The 21,539-nt window shown below is 34.0% G+C and overlaps 3 protein-coding genes across 3 annotated transcripts; 2 read left to right on the top strand and 1 right to left on the bottom strand.

Annotated features, from left to right (window-relative positions):
- Window positions 1-2,433: 2,433 nt before the first annotated feature.
- On the top strand, window positions 2,434-4,831 carry LOC145042765 (O-fucosyltransferase 36-like). Its single transcript, XM_078991239.1, has 3 exons — window positions 2,434-4,053; window positions 4,151-4,400; window positions 4,479-4,831. The coding sequence occupies exons 1-3, from the start codon at window positions 2,801-2,803 to the stop codon at window positions 4,653-4,655; spliced, it is 1,680 nt and encodes a 559-aa protein (XP_078847365.1). The 5' UTR covers window positions 2,434-2,800; the 3' UTR covers window positions 4,656-4,831.
- Window positions 4,832-6,764: 1,933 nt separating this feature from the next.
- Window positions 6,765-9,810, top strand: LOC145042763 (26S proteasome regulatory subunit 7 homolog A-like). The gene is made up of 10 exons (XM_078991238.1): window positions 6,765-6,963; window positions 7,777-7,858; window positions 7,943-8,034; window positions 8,132-8,209; window positions 8,294-8,355; window positions 8,443-8,587; window positions 8,662-8,880; window positions 8,965-9,146; window positions 9,218-9,393; window positions 9,470-9,810. Exons 1-10 carry the CDS (start codon window positions 6,877-6,879, stop codon window positions 9,625-9,627), a joined length of 1,281 nt encoding a protein of 426 aa, XP_078847364.1. The 5' UTR covers window positions 6,765-6,876; the 3' UTR covers window positions 9,628-9,810.
- A 1,887-nt stretch (window positions 9,811-11,697) lies between these two features.
- On the bottom strand, window positions 11,698-16,177 carry SRF7 (STRUBBELIG-receptor family 7). The gene is made up of 15 exons (XM_078991237.1): window positions 15,854-16,177; window positions 15,582-15,762; window positions 15,047-15,179; window positions 14,881-14,952; window positions 14,724-14,789; window positions 14,564-14,635; window positions 14,408-14,479; window positions 14,243-14,314; window positions 14,102-14,167; window positions 13,947-14,009; window positions 13,560-13,870; window positions 12,908-13,469; window positions 12,392-12,661; window positions 12,157-12,313; window positions 11,698-12,047 (listed from the first exon to the last, which is right to left on the bottom strand). The coding sequence occupies exons 2-15, from the start codon at window positions 15,661-15,663 to the stop codon at window positions 11,907-11,909; spliced, it is 2,139 nt and encodes a 712-aa protein (XP_078847363.1). The 5' UTR covers window positions 15,664-15,762; window positions 15,854-16,177; the 3' UTR covers window positions 11,698-11,906.
- Between the last annotated feature and the right edge of the window lie 5,362 nt (window positions 16,178-21,539).

Here is a 21,539-nt window from a genome sequence, read left to right as displayed (position 1 = left end):
TCGAAGCCCTTAGGTTTCTTCGCCGAAAGCCCAGTTGTATGTCCATGCTCTACCTTCCTCTTCCCTATATGTTGCAAATCAATCTCTCGTTCCCAGGATCTGGATATCATGTCGTCTAGATTCATGCAAGCGGAAAAACTAATAAACTCCTTGATATCAGGTCTCGGCATGTCATGTTATCGAGTCTTTCTCATCTCCTCAACTACGACATAGAGGGGTACCAATAAGGCTCTCTTTGAACTTGGTGGTGATCTCCACCATGGTCTCAGTCATCTGTCTCTTATCCAAAAACTCCCTAACTAGCTGTTGCACCTCAACAGCTGGTGCAAACTCCATTCAGAAGCAGGTCACAAAATGCGACCAGGTCATGGTTGTTGGATTAGTGTCTAAGTCCATAACTATAATTGGTATGTACTTGACCCGATTGGCATGGTCCATTTGGGTTGCATGGCATCGGAACAATTTGGATAAACTTTTATGAGAAAAGGATAATTATGATTTGTTAATATATTATAAGTTCTAATATATTAATACGAAATCATATTATTTAATTAGTATTGATCAATAATTAATTTGGAATTAATTATATGATCAAAAGGAGACTAATTAAATATATGGGGATTGATTGTGTAAATCATTCATTCTTATATATGTGGGCTTATGATCCATAGTTCTTCATGTTGGGCTAAACCCATGGAGTAACTCATAGATACTCCATGGAAGTTTTTTCTTTTCACGATTTTACCCCTAAAGTCTTCTTATTTATACTTTCCTTAATAACGTGTTTTTCCTTGCAAAAACAATATTATAAAATTTTGTTTTTCATGATTTTGCCCATGGAGTCTTCTTATTTGTACTTTCTTCACTAAGGGTTTTTTTTTTTTTTTTTTTTTTTTTTTTTTTTTTTTTTTGATTCTTTTTTTTTTTTTTGATTCTATTTACTTTCTTTATATTTTCCGTCCATTTCTAAAGTTTGACTTCATCCGTAAGTCATGACGATCAACTTTGTAGATCAACTTTTGCTTGTGTAAATATGTTTCCTTTCCAAAACAATAGTATTATAAATAATGGTAGTATACAATTTTTATAGCGTTTGTAAATGTCATGAAATGAGCCATAGTTCATACGGTATGAAACGTCCATCATTTAACCTCAAATTCAAAGATGAAGAACTAACATATTGCATAATGTATACAAATTTCGCACCAATGTAACCTACTTCAAGTAACATCGAACAATAAGGTCTTACACCAAAACTGGCGTAACATTTGTACTTTCTTCACTAACGTGTTTTTTCCTTGCAAAAACAATATTATAACATTTTGTTTAACTTCAAATTCAAAGTTTCCAATGAAAAACTAACATATTGCATAGTGTATACAAAGTTCGCACCAATGTAACCTACTTCAAGTAACATCGAACAATAAGGTCTTACACCAAAAGTTGCGTAGCCACAAGACCTTTATAAAGCGACATAAAATGGTATCAATATTTTGTTCTTATTAACCCCAAATCCAACAGAAAAATACAATATTAAATAAGTAAATACGCCATATTTATACAAAACACAATTGCACATGGCTCTGTACCTTATAATTTATCAATTATCAGATTCCAACTTTTAAAAATTTCAAACCAAACCATAACCACAGTCGGTGGTCTATTTTAGGCCTGTCGAAAAAACCCGAAACCTGTTCTACCAACCCGACCCGTATCGAATTAGGGTAGAATGGGTCGGGTAGAACGGCTAACGGGTATGAACATTCGGGTAATAGGTTAACCCGATAATAATATAGGTCGGGTTTTAGGTATGAATATTTATTTTCGGGTATACCCGAATACCCGAATTCGTTTTTTAAATAATACCAAATATACAATGCAGTCACGTACGCACACTTCAAATAAAACAAAACCCTCCGTTTCCTTCCTATGAACGACAACTCGACAGTCGACGCAAATTTGCAAAGGGAATACAATGTTGAAGCTGAAGTCCTGAACCGTCATCACAATTCTCAGTTTCTCACTATCGCACGAAATGGAATTAAAAACGTACATAACATATTATAATGATTTGTATTGTTATTATATATATATATATACTTGTTAATTGTATGAAGTATTTTCCTACCCGATTCTTTATTAAACCAACCAACATGTAAAAATAAAAAAAAAGTAAAAAAAAAAAAAAATTATCAATAAGTGTCATTTAAGAAAATTTTGGGTATACTCGATAATTATCCGACCCGACCTCAAACCCGAATACCCGAAACCCGAATTACAATATAGGTCGGGTATCGGGTATTATTTTTCTTAAGAAAATATTCGTTCTACCCGAAACCCGAAAATTTTTCCCGTTCGACACCCTAGTCTATTTTAGTTGTTCACGCAAAATGATAATTTGATTCCAATTATTTTTGAAATACTTCAATTCCGCTCGTAATTCGCAAACGGAAAACCCAAGAATCTAAGGCGGTCGCCGCCTCGCCGGAGACGCATCTTGCGCTGGCTACCGGCCCTGTATATGGAATAAAATTATAGATTTTTTTATTTTTTATTTTTTTGAAGATGCTACGAATACGAGATAGCAACGGTTTGGTTGGTTGGATGCCAGAGAAGAAATTACCTAATAAATTTCTTGATTTACACCCTTTCTAGCAATGATGTTGCGTAACAACTCAACCGGATCTCACACTATTAACCACCTTTCACCTCCCTCCTCCTCCTTCGTCGGCCACCCACCACCACTGTGACACTACTACTCACTAATCAGTCTCAGCAGCTTACACTCGTTACAGCAATAATGGATAGAGAATCGTCCGACGACGAAGAAGATCGCCGTCATTTAATTCATCAAAATGACACAATTCCTAAATCTCCACGCCCTTCCACCTTCCAGATCGACGAAGACGATCACCACCAGTTCAAGAGCCCCCGTCACTCCTCTCAATCTAACAATGTTCGCAATTTCATCTTCAATAAAAGGTACATCTTCGCCGTTACTCTCCCTCTCCTCATCATCTTCATTTATTTCACCGCCGATTTCAAATCCCTATTCCGCACAAATCCCTCTTCCGATTCTTTCCAAAACGATGCGGTTGCTTCTAATTTGATGCGTGAGTCCGAATTACGAGCTTTATACTTGTTAAAACAGCAGCAATCAGGCCTAATTGATTTATGGAACCGTACTTCAATGCCCAATTTGAACTCCACTTCCTCGAACTCAATCCAAGATCTTAGATCTGCTCTTATTGATCAGATTTCGTTGAATAAGAAAATTCAGCAAGCGTTATTGTCGTCTCATCAGTTCGGGAATTGGTTAGATTCAAATGACCATAATGTTACAGACCCTACTCTTTCCGGTTTAACTTCTTGCCGGAAAGTCGACCAGAGATTATCAGAAAGAAGAACAATCGAGTGGAAGCCCAAACAAGATAAGTATCTATTCGCCATTTGCACATCAGGCCAAATGTCCAACCACTTAATTTGCTTAGAGAAACACATGTTCTTCGCTGCTATACTCAACCGTATCTTAATCATCCCCAGTTCCAAAGTCGATTACGAGTTTAACAGAGTACTAGACATCGATCACATCAACAAATGCTTAGGAAGAGAAGTTGTAATCACATTCGAAGAGTTTTCCGAACGCAAGAAAAACCATATGCACATAGACAAAGTCCTCTGTTACTTCTCATCACCCCAACCTTGTTACGTTGATGACGAGCACGTAAAGAAGCTGAAAGCCATAGGCGTCTCCATGAGCGAGCTTAAAACAGTATGGACTGAGGATGTAAAGAAGCCAACAGACAGAACTAAACAAGAAGTAATCGAAAAGTTCTCCACCAACGATGATGTTCTTGCCATTGGAGACGTGTTCTTTGCTGATGTGGAGAAAGAATGGGTGATGCAACCAGGTGGCCCTATTGCTCATACATGTCAGACATTAATCGAACCCAGCCGAGTAATCTTGTTAACTGCTCAACGCTTCATCCAAACATTTTTAGGAGAAAAATTCATTGCACTTCACTTCAGGCGACATGGGTTCTTGAAATTTTGGTATGTAGTATATCAAAACTCAAAATATATTCATATAATAGGTTTGCATAAATGTTGTATAACAATAACACTATAACTATCTTTTGTTTCTTTTCAGCAATGCTAAGAATCCAAGCTGTTTTTTCCCAATTCCTCAAGCTGCTGAATGTATTACACGACTTGTTGAAAGAGCCAATATACCAGTAATATATTTATCTACAGATGCTGCAGAGAGTGAAACTGGTTTATTGCAATCACTTGTTACATTAAATGGGAAAACTGTGCCACTTATTACACGTCCACCTCGTAATTCAGCTGAAAAATGGGATGCTTTATTGTATAGAAAAAAACTTGATGGAGATCCTCAGGTTAGCATATCAACTATTTTCTCTTTATATGAAGGTTGATTACATATTACAGATGGGGTGATATTTGATGTTTTTCAGGTGGAGGCGATGCTTGATAAGACTATTTCTGCATTGTCTGGTGTGTTCATTGGAGCACCAGGGTCGACATTTACAGAGGATATTATTCGGTTAAGAAGAGGGTGGGGGACAGCTTCTGTATGTGATGAGTATTTGTGTGAGGGTGAATTGCCAAATTTTATTGCAGGAGATGAATGAAGGGTATTTTAGTAAAAGTTACTTATATTGTAAGATATGATGAGGATAGTGTTAGATGTAGAGAACTTGTTATTTGGTGTACACTTGTTCATTTTTTGATTCAATTTGGAGCTTGGTTGAGTGTTTTTGTGGTGCAACCTTGTTTGGGTTTAAATCAAGTTCAAGAGCTTTTTAAATTTGGGCTAAATAAAAGAAATAGCAATGTACTTTTTTTTTTTTTTTTCTTATTATAATGTTGTACTTTCATTTTTTTGTTTTTATAGCATTTTCATTTTCAACTTCTATATCATGGAATTAGTACTTTCATTTTGCTGAAAAAAGCTGTAAGGACGTATGTCTTATGTGGCGGGGAAGGGAGTGCGGTTTCAGTGGCACAACTCCTTCCGGCCTTACTATTCAATAACATTATTTACATTTTTCTTCAATATCAAACAAATCTTTATGAATCTAAACTAACATATCTAAGGATTTAATAGGAAATTCATGACTTTTATTTTCCATTCTTATTGACTCAAGAAGACACGAAAAAAAATTAAGACATACAATCTTATTGTCATTTCTTTCCGCTCAATAATAACATGTAAGTGAAAATTGCATATTTTTTTCTCCTAAAGTCCAAACTCAAAACTGCATATTCAATGTATTTTTCGGAATAACATACATCATTTTAAGGGGTGTTTGGTAGGTCTGGCAATGAAGCAGGTTTTGATCATGATCCGATCCAAACCCTTAAGAATTATATGAGTTTGGAACATAGTTTTTTATCCGTTTACCCGTTAACGACCCATACCCGCTAACCATTTTATTAAAAGGGTCGGGTATGGATCATCACTGATCCGCTCCGTTTATAACTCGTCCCGTATAATTTTCGAATTATTGGTTTATATTTTATATTGCTTAAAGTTTAATTTTAATTCCAATCAAAAGTCCAAAGGGAAAATGCCAAAGTCCAAACTTATTATACATAAGAATCAAGGAGTCGACTTCTAAACACTCAGTCTTCTACTAAGAATTATGATGTCATTTCATTTATATTTCATCAAGCAATCATTATATTTCATTCATAGATCAATAAATTTATTCATCAACTGAAAGAAAATTTATCATTGTTATTCTCAATCACTACAATTGACAGTAAAAAATAAATCAGAAGTTACTATAATAATGATTTTTAATTACAATCGGAAGTCCTCGAGTACGTAATGTGTTTTGTAAATCAATATTTGTTTTATTTAAGAAATATTATTTTATGAATTAAGTAAAATGTGTTTGATAATTCAAAAAGCCTATGGGTTATGGGACGGGTTTGGATATCCGTTGATTCGGTCGATAAGGATATGGATTTGATTATTCAAAACCCTGCAGGTTACGGAGTTAGTTTGGGTCGGATTTTGAAATTTATTAAAAGGGTTTGGATTAAGGTCGATTCGCTCCAAACCCATCCCATTGCCAGGTCTAGTGTTTGGGATTTAGTTTATATGGTATCAAAATGAAATTAAAAAAATAATAATAAATTAGTTTATGCGATAACAAAACACAATAAGCTGATAAGGAAAATGATCAATAAAGAAAAAATGATAAATTTGTATGGTTGTCGCTCGGTAATGAAAAAGAAAAACAATGCTACAATTCATATGATTTTTTGGGTTAAGAGAGTGGTAAAATATAATGTGGTTTCCACCTATAATAATAATAGGCATTTTCAATAAGTGAACTAAGTCACTAACCTATTAAAAAATGTTTATTTAAATCAATACATTAAAACCATTAGAAAAGAACTTATTACGGTATCAATTTTCAACAAGCTAATAAACATTTCTTAGGAATGATTTTGATTTATTAGCCGCAACAACCTCAAATGCAATCTCAAAGACATTAGAAATCTAGACTCAAATGAATCTTTTCCAAAAGCATTACACTCACCATTTTAATTTATATATATAAAAAAAATAGTTACATTTGTTTTAGGAGGGATATGGAGTACTTAATCCACATTAGAAACAGGAGTTAATGACTTGAGGGATCAGAATGAGAAATAACAAAATTCAAGGGGGTATTCATGTAACATTTCTAATTATAAATGAGAATACACAATGCCCAAACTTCAAATCAAGCCCCTCTCTGTCTCTGAGTTTATTTGTTTCTCAAGACAAGTATTTGTTCCCCCTGAGATTGGAAAAACAGACACTCTTTCCGGCGAGAAGCGAGAAGAAAAGAAGGGATGCCGACTGACATAGAAGATGAGATCAAGGACGAGAAGAACCCTCGACCTCTTGATGAAGACGACATCGCTCTGCTCAAAACTTACGTGAGTAAAATCTCATTTCTGTAAAATTTGACCTAGTTGCTCTTCGATGCTTTATATGCAGTTCCTCAATAGTTTTATTACTTATCTAGCAATACTATTTCACGAAATTCTGCTGTTATAGATTCAGGGATTTGGAACTTTACCCAAATGCTCAAAGTAGATAATCTTTAATTTTCACTGTATCGAAATCATTATTGATGGGACGAAGAGTTGGTTCTTCGATGGATTGCTTATCTGACATTAGTGTTAGCAATTAGATGAACATAAGTTCTAGTTAAGGCTGCCTTTGTTTTTAACCCGTTTTCATGTGGATAGCAGCACGGCTTTTGTAATCTTTTTGTTGTAAATTGTTGCATAAATTATAGATTTTGTTTTAATTCTGTAAGAATTAAGTTAAAGTGTAAACAGAATGAACATTTTGTTTGTGTTGAGTCACCTTGTGGTTTGATTTTGGCTTCGGTTGTTGGGATTTGGGATTCATGTACTATTGTCAAAAGTTTATTCAAATTAGTTTGACATTGATTTTCTGAGTAGAATTTAAGGGCATACTGGTCGTGGCTTGTGTATATTATATTAAAAACTCCTGATTGTTAAGTACATTTTGAAGTATTTAAAACATAAAAACAAAGCCTTTGCAATGACTTTCATACAAGAAGGCTCCTTTATAAAGCCTTGTCCATTGACAGGAGCAAGCTTTTCACTAGAGCTCAATAGCATGCAATGCATGCACTTTTCCCCATGGATTTCATTTATTTATTGATTAAAAAATATCCAAGGATACTTAACTGACTTCAATGAGGAATGTAAATACAGGGACTTGGGCCTTATTCCAATAGCATCAAGAAAGCAGAGAAGGATGTGAAAGAAATGTCCAAAAGGATCAATGATCTATGTGGTATGTTTATTATAACTCATTTCTGATACAACTGAGCTTTATATCAGATTTAACCTGAATTTGTTTCTCTTTTAACTTTGGTAGGTATCAAGGAGTCAGACACTGGTTTAGCTGCACCTAGCCAATGGGATCTTGTTTCTGATAAACAAATGATGCAAGAGGAACAACCTCTTCAGGTTCACCTACTATAACAATCATTAAAAAAAACTTTACATTTTCTTATCTTCTCTTTTCACTTAATAACAATAACCCTTCTTATCTTGTTGCAACCAGGTAGCAAGATGCACAAAGATTATCAACCCCAACACTGAAGATGCCAAATACGTTATAAATGTCAAACAAATCGCAAAGGTGTGTGCTTTAATACTTTATACAACTTCTTAAACAAATATTACAAACAGAAATTACAAACATTATCTTTCTATAAATCTCCAGTTTGTTGTTGGATTGGGAGACAAAGTTTCACCCACTGATATTGAAGAAGGCATGCGTGTTGGGTAAATATTCATCCAATTTCTTTTCTTCACCACAATTTCTTATTCTTTTTTCTTATATTTTGATTTTGATCTCTATTTTTCTTGCAGTGTTGACAGAAACAAATACCAGATTCAGATTCCCTTACCTCCCAAGATTGACCCCAGTGTAACAATGATGACAGTTGAAGAAAAGCCAGATGTCACATACAATGATGTTGGTGGATGTAAAGAACAAATTGAGAAAATGAGAGAGGTATGTTATGTTTATAACTGTTTATAGTATACATTACATTCCCATTATAAATATTAATAATTTATGATTTGTAGGTTGTTGAACTACCCATGCTCCACCCTGAGAAATTTGTAAAACTTGGAATTGACCCTCCAAAAGGTGTCCTCTGCTATGGCCCACCTGGAACTGGAAAAACACTTTTAGCAAGAGCAGTTGCTAATAGAACTGATGCGTGTTTTATTCGTGTAATTGGAAGTGAACTTGTTCAAAAGTATGTTGGTGAAGGTGCTCGCATGGTTCGCGAATTATTCCAGGTTTACATTTACAGTCCCTATACTTTTCAAATTTGTTACCAAACACACCCTTTTTTTAAATAACCAACTCTTGTGATTTGACAGATGGCAAGATCCAAAAAGGCTTGCATTGTTTTCTTTGATGAAGTGGATGCAATTGGTGGTGCTAGATTTGATGATGGGGCAGGTGGAGACAATGAGGTTCAAAGAACCATGCTTGAAATTGTGAATCAGCTCGATGGATTTGATGCTCGTGGTAACATTAAAGTTCTCATGGCTACAAATAGGTATGTAGTTGATATTTACGGTTTACACCCTGTGAATTTGTTGTTGCTCATATTTGGTTGGATACTTTCAGACCTGACACATTGGACCCTGCGCTTTTGCGACCTGGGAGACTGGATAGGAAAGTGGAGTTTGGGCTTCCGGATATGGAAAGTAGGACACAGATTTTCAAGATTCATACACGGACTATGAACTGTGAAAGGGATGTTCGGTTTGAGCTTTTGGCTCGCCTTTGCCCGAATTCTACAGGTATTTTTTTTTTTTTTCTTTTGGGGGGTGATTTGAGTTAATTAGTTATAGTTGAGGGGTTGGTTTTGTGATTTAGGTGCTGATATAAGGAGTGTGTGTACTGAGGCCGGAATGTATGCGATTCGAGCAAGAAGGAAGACGGTGACTGAGAAGGATTTTCTTGATGCGGTTAATAAAGTGATTAAGGGGTATCAGAAGTTTAGTGCCACACCCAAGTACATGGTGTACAACTAACTTTATGATTTGGCTGACGTGGACATGGGATTGTTATATGTTTTTTAAGGTTGTTGAGATGTTGGATTGTCTCTTGTGTTTTTCATATTGCCTGTGTTGTGGTTAGTTGAACATTTTTTTAAAGGCAAGATGGGAGCGAACAAACTACAAACTGTTGATTAATGTTATATTTGTGTTTGCTTAGTGATTTTTGTCTTGATAGATATTCATATACCCCTTTGATTGCTTGAAATCTAAATGGCTATTTTTTTTCTTGATTAAAGATAAATAAAGTTTAATAATGTCCAAGGCTTGACGAAAGTGTCCTCAAAAATCACGATATTTACTCCATCTCTTAAACAATGTCAAAATCAAATTGTAAATTGGTAAGCTATCAAAACATTACCACAACATAGTTTATTTAAGGTTTTGAGTTCTTATTTAGATCATTGTTGGATCATATCAGGAAGATTTTAGTGAATCGACACAAAATCAAATGCCCACAACACTTCCGGCAATAAAGGCTTACATCGAGTGGTAAAGAAGATGCAGAGGAGACGACGAAGTGAGAAGACAAAGAAGGGGTCTGCTTAATTTTGACCAAGGACATTGGTGTATTCATAAGTTTTTTTTAGCATAAAAAAATATTTCATTAATAATTATTATATACTAAAAAAACTTGTAAATATTTGCAACATTATAAGACAATGACAATCTAGTGATTTTATCATTTTGATAAGTCTTTGTTCTAGTTTTACCTATTGTTGTGATTTTTGACACACAACCAGTTTGAAGATCATGGAAGAAATTCTCTACAACATCAAATCATTTTGATAAGTCTTTGTTCTAGTTTTACCTATTGTTGTGATTTTTGACACACAACCAGTTTGAAGATCATGGAAGAAATTCTCTACAACATCAAATCGCAATTTGCTAGCCACTTGAAGTGGCCATGATTTGGATTTTGTGAAACAAACAAGAATTGCCACTTGGTCATCACTTGAAGTGACGATTTTTTACCGAATGACCAACTGAAATAACAAACCATTATTTTCTCTAGATAATTTTTTTTCTTTAAAAAAATTAGATTTTAATCATTTTAGGTCAGTTCTTCTCTCTCTCCTACACAATTTTTGATGATTTTTCTTGCTTTTGATCATCAATTGTACACTTTGTAAGTGTAGTAATCCCAATATGATTGTGTAACATACATGATATCATCTTACCTTGTAGATGTACACAGTCTGTTCGGTTGTAGAACCATGTTAAATCTCTTGTCTCGTTATTGTTGTTTGTTTCCATATTGTTTGTTTGTGTTTGTTGGACATTGTTATCTCAGTATTTATACATTATATTTGCTCTGTTTGGTTATGGGGTAAACCTTAAAAACCGTTACCTTATCTTGCTTACCCTTCTTTCTTATCTGCGTACTATTTAAAGTTTTATTATTATTATTATTATTATTATTATTATTATTATTATTATTATTATTATTATCATCATCGATCTTCTACTGTCAAAAGGTTTTTGTCCGTTGGTTTAAAGTGAAATGTGTATTATGTCAAGTAAGGAGAGGCACATGTGCGATAGGCTACCTGTTGGTAACCGGTTTCCCCCATCAATTAACAAGGGTTTCCCCCATCAATTAACAAGGTATACGTAAAGTTAGGTTCATTTTGGTTAAAAAAAAATAAGAAAAAAAATACAAAATATAAGGCTTTTATGAAATTAACCCTTTGTGATTTTTTTTTTCCTCTTAACATCAAGAAAGAAATGAGTTTACGCTGACCACTTCTGACTGAAGAAGAGAAGAAGATGAACAAGAAAAATAAAGAAACCAAACCCTAAAGCATATCCAAATCGACAGGGTTCTTGATTGTGAACTCAAGAAGAACAAAGCAATAGCCGGTAAAATAATATAATTCAAAGAAAAACATTGAACGAGAACATAGATGGTTGAAGCCTATACGGGACACTTGGATTAAGAATAACATCCAAAAAGATTTCTATATTGCACGTTATTGATGTGAATATTCAACCAACATAACCACAAGGTTTAGAAACAAACAACAAACAAACAAACAACTCAAATTTACGGATGAAGTTAACTTGGTGGTATATAAACAATTCGTTTCACTATTTTACAAAGAATCCCATGAAATCCAACAACACAATATAATTAAAAGAAACCGACACAGTAAACACAAGAGATACAACAACAAAGACAAATGAGCAAACTCCATTTCCCCAAGAATTGTCCTCTCCATAATTAAATCTCAATCTCATTTGCACATCTTCAATTAACCCTCAAACTCCTGAGCATCCTGGCTATTATCAGATCGATCATTACCAACAGTCCTCTTGCTCATGTTTGCCCTCTGAACAAGCCGAACCAACGCCTGAACCACTTCAGACATTGGCGGCCTAAACTCCGGCTCAGGCTGTCACATCAAAATCCACAATCAAACACCATCAGTCTAAATCTTATCTAATGCATCATCTCTTAAACTTGACATAAAAGTTACAAATATTCATCAAAACAAAAATTACCTGTACACATAAAGCAATCACATCTGCAAACCTAGAGAGGGATTTAACCGGATACAACCCTTTGAGTGAAGGATCAACCATCTTTGCAAGAGCATCAATGTCATGTAGCTGAGGTGTCGCCCATCGCACCAATGACTGTTCAGATCTTGTCCTTGAACTGTGCAAATCAAATACCATCATATATAATTATACACACAAAAAAAAAGTCTATCATTATTATTATTGATAAGTTTACCTATCAAATGGTTTTCTTCCAGTGAGCAGTTCCAACATTGTGACACCAAAACCATAGACATCACTTTTGATCGTGTACTGACCAGACATGGAAACCTCTGGTGCACTGTATCCAGAACCACCATTGTTGTCCAATTCCTGGTCTGCATTTGGAACAAGGCTTGCTAAACCACAGTCCGAGAGATGAGGATTGAGCTCTGAGTCCAATAAAATGTTGCCTGATTTTATATTCTTATGAACAACGGATGGCGAGCATACTTCATGTAGATATCTGTGGAGAAAATCATATCAGTGTTGAGTTTTGTTAAATAATATCAAACTAGGTATTCATCCCACACTGGTAGATTGTAAAAAAGGAGTCCAATGTGATTTTCACAATTTGTTATATAGTGAATATTTCTATCCGGATGCCTGTGGTTTTTCTCCGGTTTTGAAGTTTTCCACGTATATTCTTTAAAAGACTATTTTCCCAACAGTCAGAAAGGCAATAGTAAATTTTTTGTACATAAAAACTTACTCCAATGCTCGTGCTGCCCCTAAAGCAATCTTGACACGGCTATTCCATGTTAACGGTTTGCTGTATTCATCTGAGAGGTGGAGAAAATCATACAAAGAACCATTTTTAAGAAACTCGTATACTAGAAGATGCTGCCCATGTTCAGTGCAATACCCAACAAGCTCTGTCACATTTGGATGGCGTAACCTTGATACATCTGAAACTATATCAATAAAATCTTCTGATAAACGACCAGGTAAAGCAGATGAATTTATCTTCTTCACAGCAAGAACTTTTCCATCTTCAAATTGAGCACGAAAAACACGTCCAGTGGACCCCTCTCCCACAAGGTTATCAGCACTAAAGCTATCTGTAGCTATTTGAAGATCTGCTATTGAATAGGATGTTGCATTCGTTGGAGCTATGCTTACTTTTTTAGGAACCACGGGTTTTGCATTTGCAGTGTAATCATCATCATCAAATGATTTGTGGCGTTCCATTGGTGGTGGTTTTAGGTTTATGGTTGATGGGATTTCGAATGCTTTTGTGTTGGCTGTTGAGGAAGCTTGAACAGATTTCAGTTCTACAATGGGATAAAAAAAAAAACTATCAGAAGATGATAGATTATAGAAATTGTTAGTTAAAACTTTGGAGAATGTCGTCTGTGGTGTACCTTGAACTGGTTGTGGCTGTACAAGAGGAGCAAAAGGCTGGTTTTCGGTTTTTTCAATGTCAGTACGTGACTTTCGGGATCTTTTCTTTAGCAAAAAGAATGCAATAACAGCACCAACGACCAGAATGGAAATCACGATTCCGGCTATGGCGCCACCACTGACACCGGATTTCTTCCCGCCATTACTGGAGTTGCTTGTAGACGGGTTTCCGTTTCCACTCGGTTGGCGATTCCGATTCCCGCTTCCAGATGCAGGTGAACCGGGTGGAGGTGGGGGTGCATTCCCTGAGTTCCATGAGTTTCCGTCTTTTCTGTTATACAAATTTATAAATTAAACATTCGAATTCGATTTTATTACAGATATGCCATTCGTGATCAGATGCTTACTGTAGATTTATGTTTTTCAAACGACTAGGAACCCAACCGGAGAATTTGTTATTCGCAACATTCCTGATTTAAAAAAAAAAAAAAAAAAAGTCAAATCAAGGTTCTATAAAAACTAGATTATGATATTAATAGAGGATATAATATTCATTACTCACAGGTTCTTAAGAGGAAGATCAGCAAGAACATCAATAGTTCCTGTAAACTGGTTGTTTTGCAAATACCTGAATCAAAATAAGATGATGAGGATATAATAAATTTCATAACAAAATCCAACATGAAAAACTGTTTAATCTTACATGTCGTTTGCACTAGATAAAGAGCTGAAGCTCTGAGGAAGATTACCCGTAAGAGAATTGAAAGATAAATCCCTGAAGCATATAACAAATTGTTAAAATCTTTAGATAAATAATAGTCATGAAAGTATAAAAAAAAGGATAGAACTTGGGATCTTGAAGCTTTACAGTGTAGATAAAGATGGAAGATTTCCAAACATGTCAGTCAATTCACCATTAAGTTGATTGTGAGCAGCATTTCTGGTTAAAAATAAAAATGAAAATATTATTAATATATCCACAACTATATAAGAGGGAAAAAGATTATAGATTTTTCCCACTAACAAGTATTTTAGAGGCTTCATTAGTGATATAGAATATGGAAGGCTACCACTGAAACCACATCCAGCAATATTTCTGCATTACAAGATGAGAAACATGAGGACTGTGTAACAAAAGTTAATAATGAAAATTTGAAAGGGTAAAAATGTAAATAAGAGCATACAATCTCTGCAAATTTGGAGGAAGGTTATAAGGTATCTGGTTGCCAAGATTATTGTTGCTTATATCACTGCAATCCATCCCACATAAAAACACAACACATCAGATTTTTCTAAAAAAAAAAATCATTAACATTTATTTTTAAATGAAATGGCACTTACAAGCTGTTTAATGATGATAAACTTGTAAGCTGGTATCCAATTCCACCAGATAACCCGAGACCTGATAAGTTTCTGAAAAAGAAAACCTCAAAAAAAGTAAAAAGATTTGCGAAACAAAATGTATAAAAAAAATATTCAGATTTGGGGATTGAAATTTAGCATTTACATTTCTGTGACTCTTGAACCCGAACACGTAACACCCGTCCAATGATCTCCACAAGGATCGCCGCCATTTGCTGTCCATTTGGTCAACTGTCCTGGAGAATTTAAGCTCTGATACATAACTCTGAGAGCAGAAGCTGCAATTAATTAAGTCAACCATAAGATAAAATTAGAACATGAACATGAAATAAACCAAAAACTTGTGTTTCAAAAAATTTCAAATCTTAAACAAGAAAATCAGCAATGATATCATACACCCATATAGCAAAGTGGCAATAAAGCATCATAAATGATAAAGCTTTAAAAAATATTCTCGCTTTTAGCAATCACACATCTGCGAAAACTGCGATGGTGATCTAGAAATCTTGAACTACTTAATCACCTTAGAAAGAAATACCATTTGATTAAAATGTCTGATGTTACAATAAATCAAACACTTTGGTACAATGTCTTGAAAACAATCAAAACCGATATGAACTCAGAACCAAAATATACAAAAAGGTAAAGTTTAACTGGAGTTGGGTGGGAAAAATACAAACCGTCATTTGGATCTGTGTCGCCATTAATGGAGCTCGAACCCAAAACAAGAAAGATGAACAACAATGGTGTTGACACCCTCATCTCATCTGTGGTGTTGTCTCCCCTCAGAAAAAACCAAACTTTTCGCAGCTTCAAGAAGGCTTGATTTATCCTTTTTCCCCTTTTCTTTTTTCTGGTATTCTTGTGAGTGATTTAAAAAAAAAAAAAAAAAAAAGGGAAGTAATGAAGAAAAAAGATGGGATACTAATTTTCTAGTAAAAGATTATGGTACCCATTCTTCATTCTTGGGAAAAGCTGGCAGGCACGATCTTTTCTACGCCTTCAAGAATCCAAAGCCATTGAAATATACTCTACTTTTTATTGATCTAGATACGGTATATATTATAATTTATACATAATTACACACTTTCATTCTATCGATAATCTATTATTACTGTCACCCACCAGAAACAGTATTAATATATAAATAAATAAACTCCAAATTACTGACACAATGAAAATAGGAATGGAATCTTGAGAATTGAATGAATAAGAAATTATTTGGGTTCCCGATATCTTGAACGTAAATGAAGATTTTGAAGGTGAATTTGATTTTAAGAAAAAGAAAATTTTGGGTGAGTTTGATTGGTTGGTGAAGTGGTTTTGAGGGGTTTATTTATAATTTATGAGTAGGAAAATTTACAAGTTACAACCGAGGGTGAGTTTGGTCACGGGAATCCTGTAAAGAAAATGGTGTTTTGTTTGACTGTGACAGGTGGGAAAGGACGAATATGCCCTTGCCCTTTTCTTCTTTTCCTATTGAAAGTTTGACAATCCCTAGCCCTACACCGACAGTTGCTGCACTTTTTTTTGTTAGACACCAAACAAATTAACAAATCGCATTCCATTGCTTTCTTTAGAGTTCAAAAAATTACTTTACAGTTGATAAGGAAATGTCATACGTGAAGATGAAATAATATGACGTTTTGTTTTACTTTATAACTTATTATTATTATTATTATTCAAGTTGTATTTTTATTATTATTATTATTTTTTTCTTTTGTAACTATTATATGAAATTGGTTGTATTGGTTTTAGTAAATACATAATTTTACATTTAAGTTAACTTTTTTCGTTTAATCAAGCACTGTATTGAATTATATATCATATCATAAGTTATAACTTTTACAGAGAAATTGCTATTTTTGATACCATTTTTTAATTAATTTGAAAGTATTGTCAACCCAAAAAAAGCCCAATTTCTTTAAATAAAATTGTTAATGAGATGATTATGATGGAATACCAAAGAGTTTGGTAATGAATGATTCTCTTAAATGAGAAGTTATGTGTACAAACATCTTAGGAGACATGGGTTTTAAAAAAATGATTTTTTTTCACGATTTACTATTAAAATGGCATGTTAGGTTCATTAGTTTGATAGGATAATACATGTTATCGTTTATTTAGCATCTATGTGGTTGTGAGTAACTTGGTATGTAATTGGTAACTTATATATTGTGCTTCCTCTTCCAACATGTATATATTTTGGCATTGATATCGATTAACAAGGAAAATTAAGGCATGTCTTCATTCTATAACTCAAATACAAAGGCGCAACATGAATATCCTTGTGATTGTTTGTACATTCTCGATTGATGACACCTTGGACGTAGGAAGAAGGTTTAGGGCATACACTAGTTGAATATGCTTGATGCTATAATTTTCATTGGAAATATATTTTATGTCTAAGTAACTTTTCCAAAAGTTTTATATTAGCTGGTGTTGCATCTACTTTCAGGTTTCCTATTTATGCAATGTTTTTTTTAGTTACGTTTGCATGGTAGTTTTAGATTTTTTGTAGGGATGACAATGTTACAGGTTTAGGACGGGTATTGTTGATCTCAATCTCATACTGGATTATAAAACCATACCCTAAACTTATTCTCGTCCCATCGGGTTTGAAAAGTATACACACAAACATCGAACTTCCACTCTAGTTTTATCCCTACCTCTATAAACTATAAAGACCAATGTAGTTTAATGTGGCACTACCAATTAGCCTATAGGAGTAAAATTATATTAACATAGTTGAACAAATATGGTCTAAATGATGACAAAGAAAATGAAAAATAAAATTTTGTGAATATTGCATCTTCGTCAAGCATAAAATGTAAAGTTCGACATTGGAAAATACATTACCAAAGTATTATTGATTATATACATTTGGATTTGTAGAATGAAGAAAGTTAGAAAATCAAAACCATGAAGAAAGTTAAAGAAGTTAAGAATTGATAATGGCATGGAAATTTACTCCAAAGAGTTTAAAGCTTATTGAAAATTTAATGGTATTCGACACTACATTTTTCCTCGTACAACTCAAAAAATAAAAAAGTAAGACTTTGGTTGATGTTTGGTCTAGTTCACCCCACAAGCTACTTGATTTTTCCATAATGATCAAATTTAGGTGGAGCATACTATTGATCCGGAAAATACAAAAAATCTTCTCACATCTTGGAAAACCCTATTAAGTCATCTTCCCATTTTCGTTCTATTGGAACTTATAGGCATGGGAGGGCTATTAGACCTCCTAGAACATTTAAAATAATGGATTATTTGTAGTTTTAAATTCGAAAAATATATATTAACATATCATATAAATAATTACCTGCTATAAATTGTATTAGAACTTGCAGTTATCACACTTAGTCATCAATTATTACTGATTACCACAAAAGGACAAGCAAAAAAACAAGACCATAAAATTAGTCTTTTAAATTGTTTTGTATCACACTCACACCATAAAAAATAGATTCCGCTAATCACCCACGAGTATCATTGAAAATCAGCAAATTTTAATGTCTTATCCCCAACTAAATAGGTCATGGTGCACTTGACATATGTTGTTTATTGCCCAACACCCAATCCCTATTGACACATAGAACATGCAAGTTTATTAAAATATAAATTTGCACCTAACCACTAACCCTTACCCTTAATTTTAATCGAAGATGAAGGATTTTAATCATATATTAATGGGTGCAATGATATTGTTTTATTTTGCAGGTATACCAAACAACTGGAAAAGTCTAGAAAAATGTTTGGAAGGTTGATGGTCAAAATACAATGATGCCACATTGGCGACATCTATCCTGGAACTAGTCTTATTTTTTGGACAACTATTAAATCGGTCTTAAAATAATATATATGCACATAACACATATACGTAATAGATAAACATATTCGGATTAATAACTTTAAATTGTTTCCACCGTCAAATAGATCCAAATTTATATAAGATGGGTTGAATATTTGCATGTTACATGTTTCGGTTAGGCTAATTTGTCAATGTACTTCGGATAAAAAGCCAAAAGAAATTATATCGATCTCTACCTCAACTTTACGATGCTTGATTCACGAATAGACGTAAGTATGTGTCCATACCTATTGATAAGAGGTATGACTTTATATCACCTTTGCAAGAGTTTTTTGCTTTTAAAATTTCTGTTTAGCTTGCTTAAAATGGGAATTTAGTCTATTTTTTTATCCGACTTAAATGATTAGTATTGGTGATTTTAATGTTATAGGTCATTTTAGTATAATGAAATTTAATTATTACCAATGAAGTTGGTCATTTTAGTATAATGAAATTTAACTATTACCAATGAAGTTTAAGTGTTTAAATCTTATTTTTATTACAAGTTAGGAGATGTTGTATCGTTGTATAAAGCGAGTTTGATCTTGGTTCAACCAAATGATGGGGGTCAAGGGGGTTGTGCCTTCCCGTTAAGGAAATTATTATGGGAAATATTGTCTCCATAATTATCTTTGAAACCACAATCTCTTATTTATGGATAAAATCAACATTTAATGTTGATTGATGTTTATCTTTGGTAATTAGAAAAAATTGAATTCTATAAATCCATAGTTTGTGGTCTTTTGTCAATCCTTTGATTTAAGATTGTTCCTTGAAAGATTATCATCATAATCTGGATTTCATGTAACCCGGACATATGGTTGAAATATCATATTCGGAAAGCTTTCTCACGATCCTTCAAGCTGATCCAAGTTACTCATTGATTTCAAAAGTCGTCTTCTCCTCCCAAACCCTTAAAATCGAATATGATATTTGTTTCGTTTTTTTGAAATCATAAGTGAATCGGTGAAAGAGATGACTTCTAAGTTCAACAAGTTGGAGAAATTCTAGGGAAACGACTTTTGTCGCTGGCAAAAGAAGATGCACTTTCCGCTGGCTACTTTGAAGGTGGTTCATGTTTTGAGTACCTGCATCAGAAGCACCAGAAGATGAAGCTATGGAGCAAAATAAACATCATTGCAAGTGGAAGAATGAAGACTACATCTATATAGACCACATTCTTAATGGTATGTTTGACCCTCTATTTGAAGAAATTATAAAATACCCTTGAGTTTAATCATATCGTTGAGGATGATTCTAGAAAAAAGTTTCTAATAAGTGGCTTTAGTGTTATACCCATTTGGTGGCCGAGTTGACCGATGTAAAAAACCTACTTTTATGTATTGATTTAACTTTCTTTTATAAAATCTTACTTTCATTTATTCCCATTATAGCATTGTACTATGACAACATTACCCCATTATAGTTATATCATTCATATAAACTTTATTTTTTTGTATACAATCCATTGGGAGCAATAGAGCAATGTTCTTCTATTTATTCGTCTAACATAAAATCATACTTTATTTCTTATATATAATTTGTATAAAATATTATGATATGTTTTTTGCTATTCAAGCATGGTAATTCAAAGTACAATGCTTAAATAAGAAAATAACAAATTGAATTAAACTAAACTAAATAAACAGTGCCTCAAGAGCAGGATTTAGAGTAAAAATGAAAGTTAGATGCATTAACTACACAAACTAATGAAAGTACATTGTTATTCCTTGCATATAGCGCAACTAAGGCCTAAATGCGAGATATAACAACAAACTTCAATTTATTTGTCTGACATACAATCATAATTTTATATTATATATATATAGTTTGTTTAAAGTGTTATGTTAATGTTGTTTTCTTATTCACGCATTGTACTTTCAAAGTACCATGCTAAAATAAGAAAACAAAAAATTAAATATAATTAAATTAAACAATTGTAAAGCCTCGACTCCCAAGTATAAATTTTAAAGCTTTATATACATGTTCATGGACCTACTCGACGAGTTGGTTGCCCCAACTCGCCGTGTAGAGGCGGGTTAGCCCGCATGGATTATTGGACCTACTCGACGAGCCGGAGGACCCTGACTCGACAAGTAGGAGCTGGAAAATGAAGCCTTAATTTCCAGGGTTTTGCACCTATTTAAAGGGCCATTAGCATCTACCAGCCTCCCTTATCGTCCCCCTTAAGCTCAAAAAAACCTAATCGCGGTTTACTCCATCTTTGTGTGTTAAGAAGCTTGGAAAGTGGTGTTTGTGAAGAAGGCTTGAAGTCTAAGGAGCTTGGAGTAAAGAAGAGCTTGTGTATCTGACTCTACTTCATCTTGGCATAATAATGAAGGTAACAAGTCATTACCTTGACTTTTCACTAAGCTATACCTCTTCATGTTAGGTTTAGGGCTATTTCTAGGTTATTATGGAGTTATTTCGGGTATTGGCCATGATCTGATGTTGTAACTTCAGATATGGATTCCTCTATGTCCCAAATTCATAAAGCTATCAACTTTACCTTGTATTGACCTCTCACCATGCCCTAAATCTCATTATAGACTTGGTTTTGGTGTTCTAAGCCTTTGAGACCTTTCATGCACGTAAAGTTTGCAACTTTACGTGGAATCTGTGCCTTAGGAAGCTAGATCTACATTTTGGAGCTTTGGGGTAGCTTTAAAATGTTGGAATGAGAAATGGACTGAGGGGACTCGACGGGTTGCATGGTCAACTCGACGAGTCCGGTGAAGATTGGTCGTTGTTGGTTTCTGGATGAACTCGGTGAGTCAGCAAGACG

The sequence above is a fragment of the Lactuca saligna genome, chromosome 4 (genome assembly GCF_052625555.1).
Source record: "Lactuca saligna cultivar CGN05327 chromosome 4, ASM5262555v1, whole genome shotgun sequence".
Taxonomy (NCBI): Eukaryota; Viridiplantae; Streptophyta; class Magnoliopsida; order Asterales; family Asteraceae; genus Lactuca; species Lactuca saligna.
The sequence above is the reverse complement of the archived record's forward strand: the minus strand, read 5'-3'. Positions and strand labels throughout refer to the sequence as shown.

What these genes read in the sequence shown, in the direction of transcription:
- SRF7 (XM_078991237.1), bottom strand. Translation starts at nt 15,663, where the DNA reads ATGAGGGTGTCAACACCATTGTTGTTCATCTTTCTTGTTTTGGGTTCG. An exon ending in ATGAAGCCTCTAAAATACTT is followed by an intron (nt 14,480 to 14,563) that starts GTTAGTGGGAAA and finishes ATTTTTAACCAG; the next exon opens with AAATGCTGCTCACAATCAAC. An exon ending in TTGAAAAACATAAATCTACA is followed by an intron (nt 13,871 to 13,946) that starts GTAAGCATCTGA and finishes TTTGTATAACAG; the next exon opens with AAAAGACGGAAACTCATGGA.
- LOC145042763 (XM_078991238.1), top strand. Translation starts at nt 6,877, where the DNA reads ATGCCGACTGACATAGAAGATGAGATCAAGGACGAGAAGAACCCTCGA. An exon ending in AAGGATCAATGATCTATGTG is followed by an intron (nt 7,859 to 7,942) that starts GTATGTTTATTA and finishes TAACTTTGGTAG; the next exon opens with GTATCAAGGAGTCAGACACT. An exon ending in AAGAGGAACAACCTCTTCAG is followed by an intron (nt 8,035 to 8,131) that starts GTTCACCTACTA and finishes TGTTGCAACCAG; the next exon opens with GTAGCAAGATGCACAAAGAT.
- LOC145042765 (XM_078991239.1), top strand. Translation starts at nt 2,801, where the DNA reads ATGGATAGAGAATCGTCCGACGACGAAGAAGATCGCCGTCATTTAATT. An exon ending in CATGGGTTCTTGAAATTTTG is followed by an intron (nt 4,054 to 4,150) that starts GTATGTAGTATA and finishes GTTTCTTTTCAG; the next exon opens with CAATGCTAAGAATCCAAGCT. An exon ending in AACTTGATGGAGATCCTCAG is followed by an intron (nt 4,401 to 4,478) that starts GTTAGCATATCA and finishes GATGTTTTTCAG; the next exon opens with GTGGAGGCGATGCTTGATAA.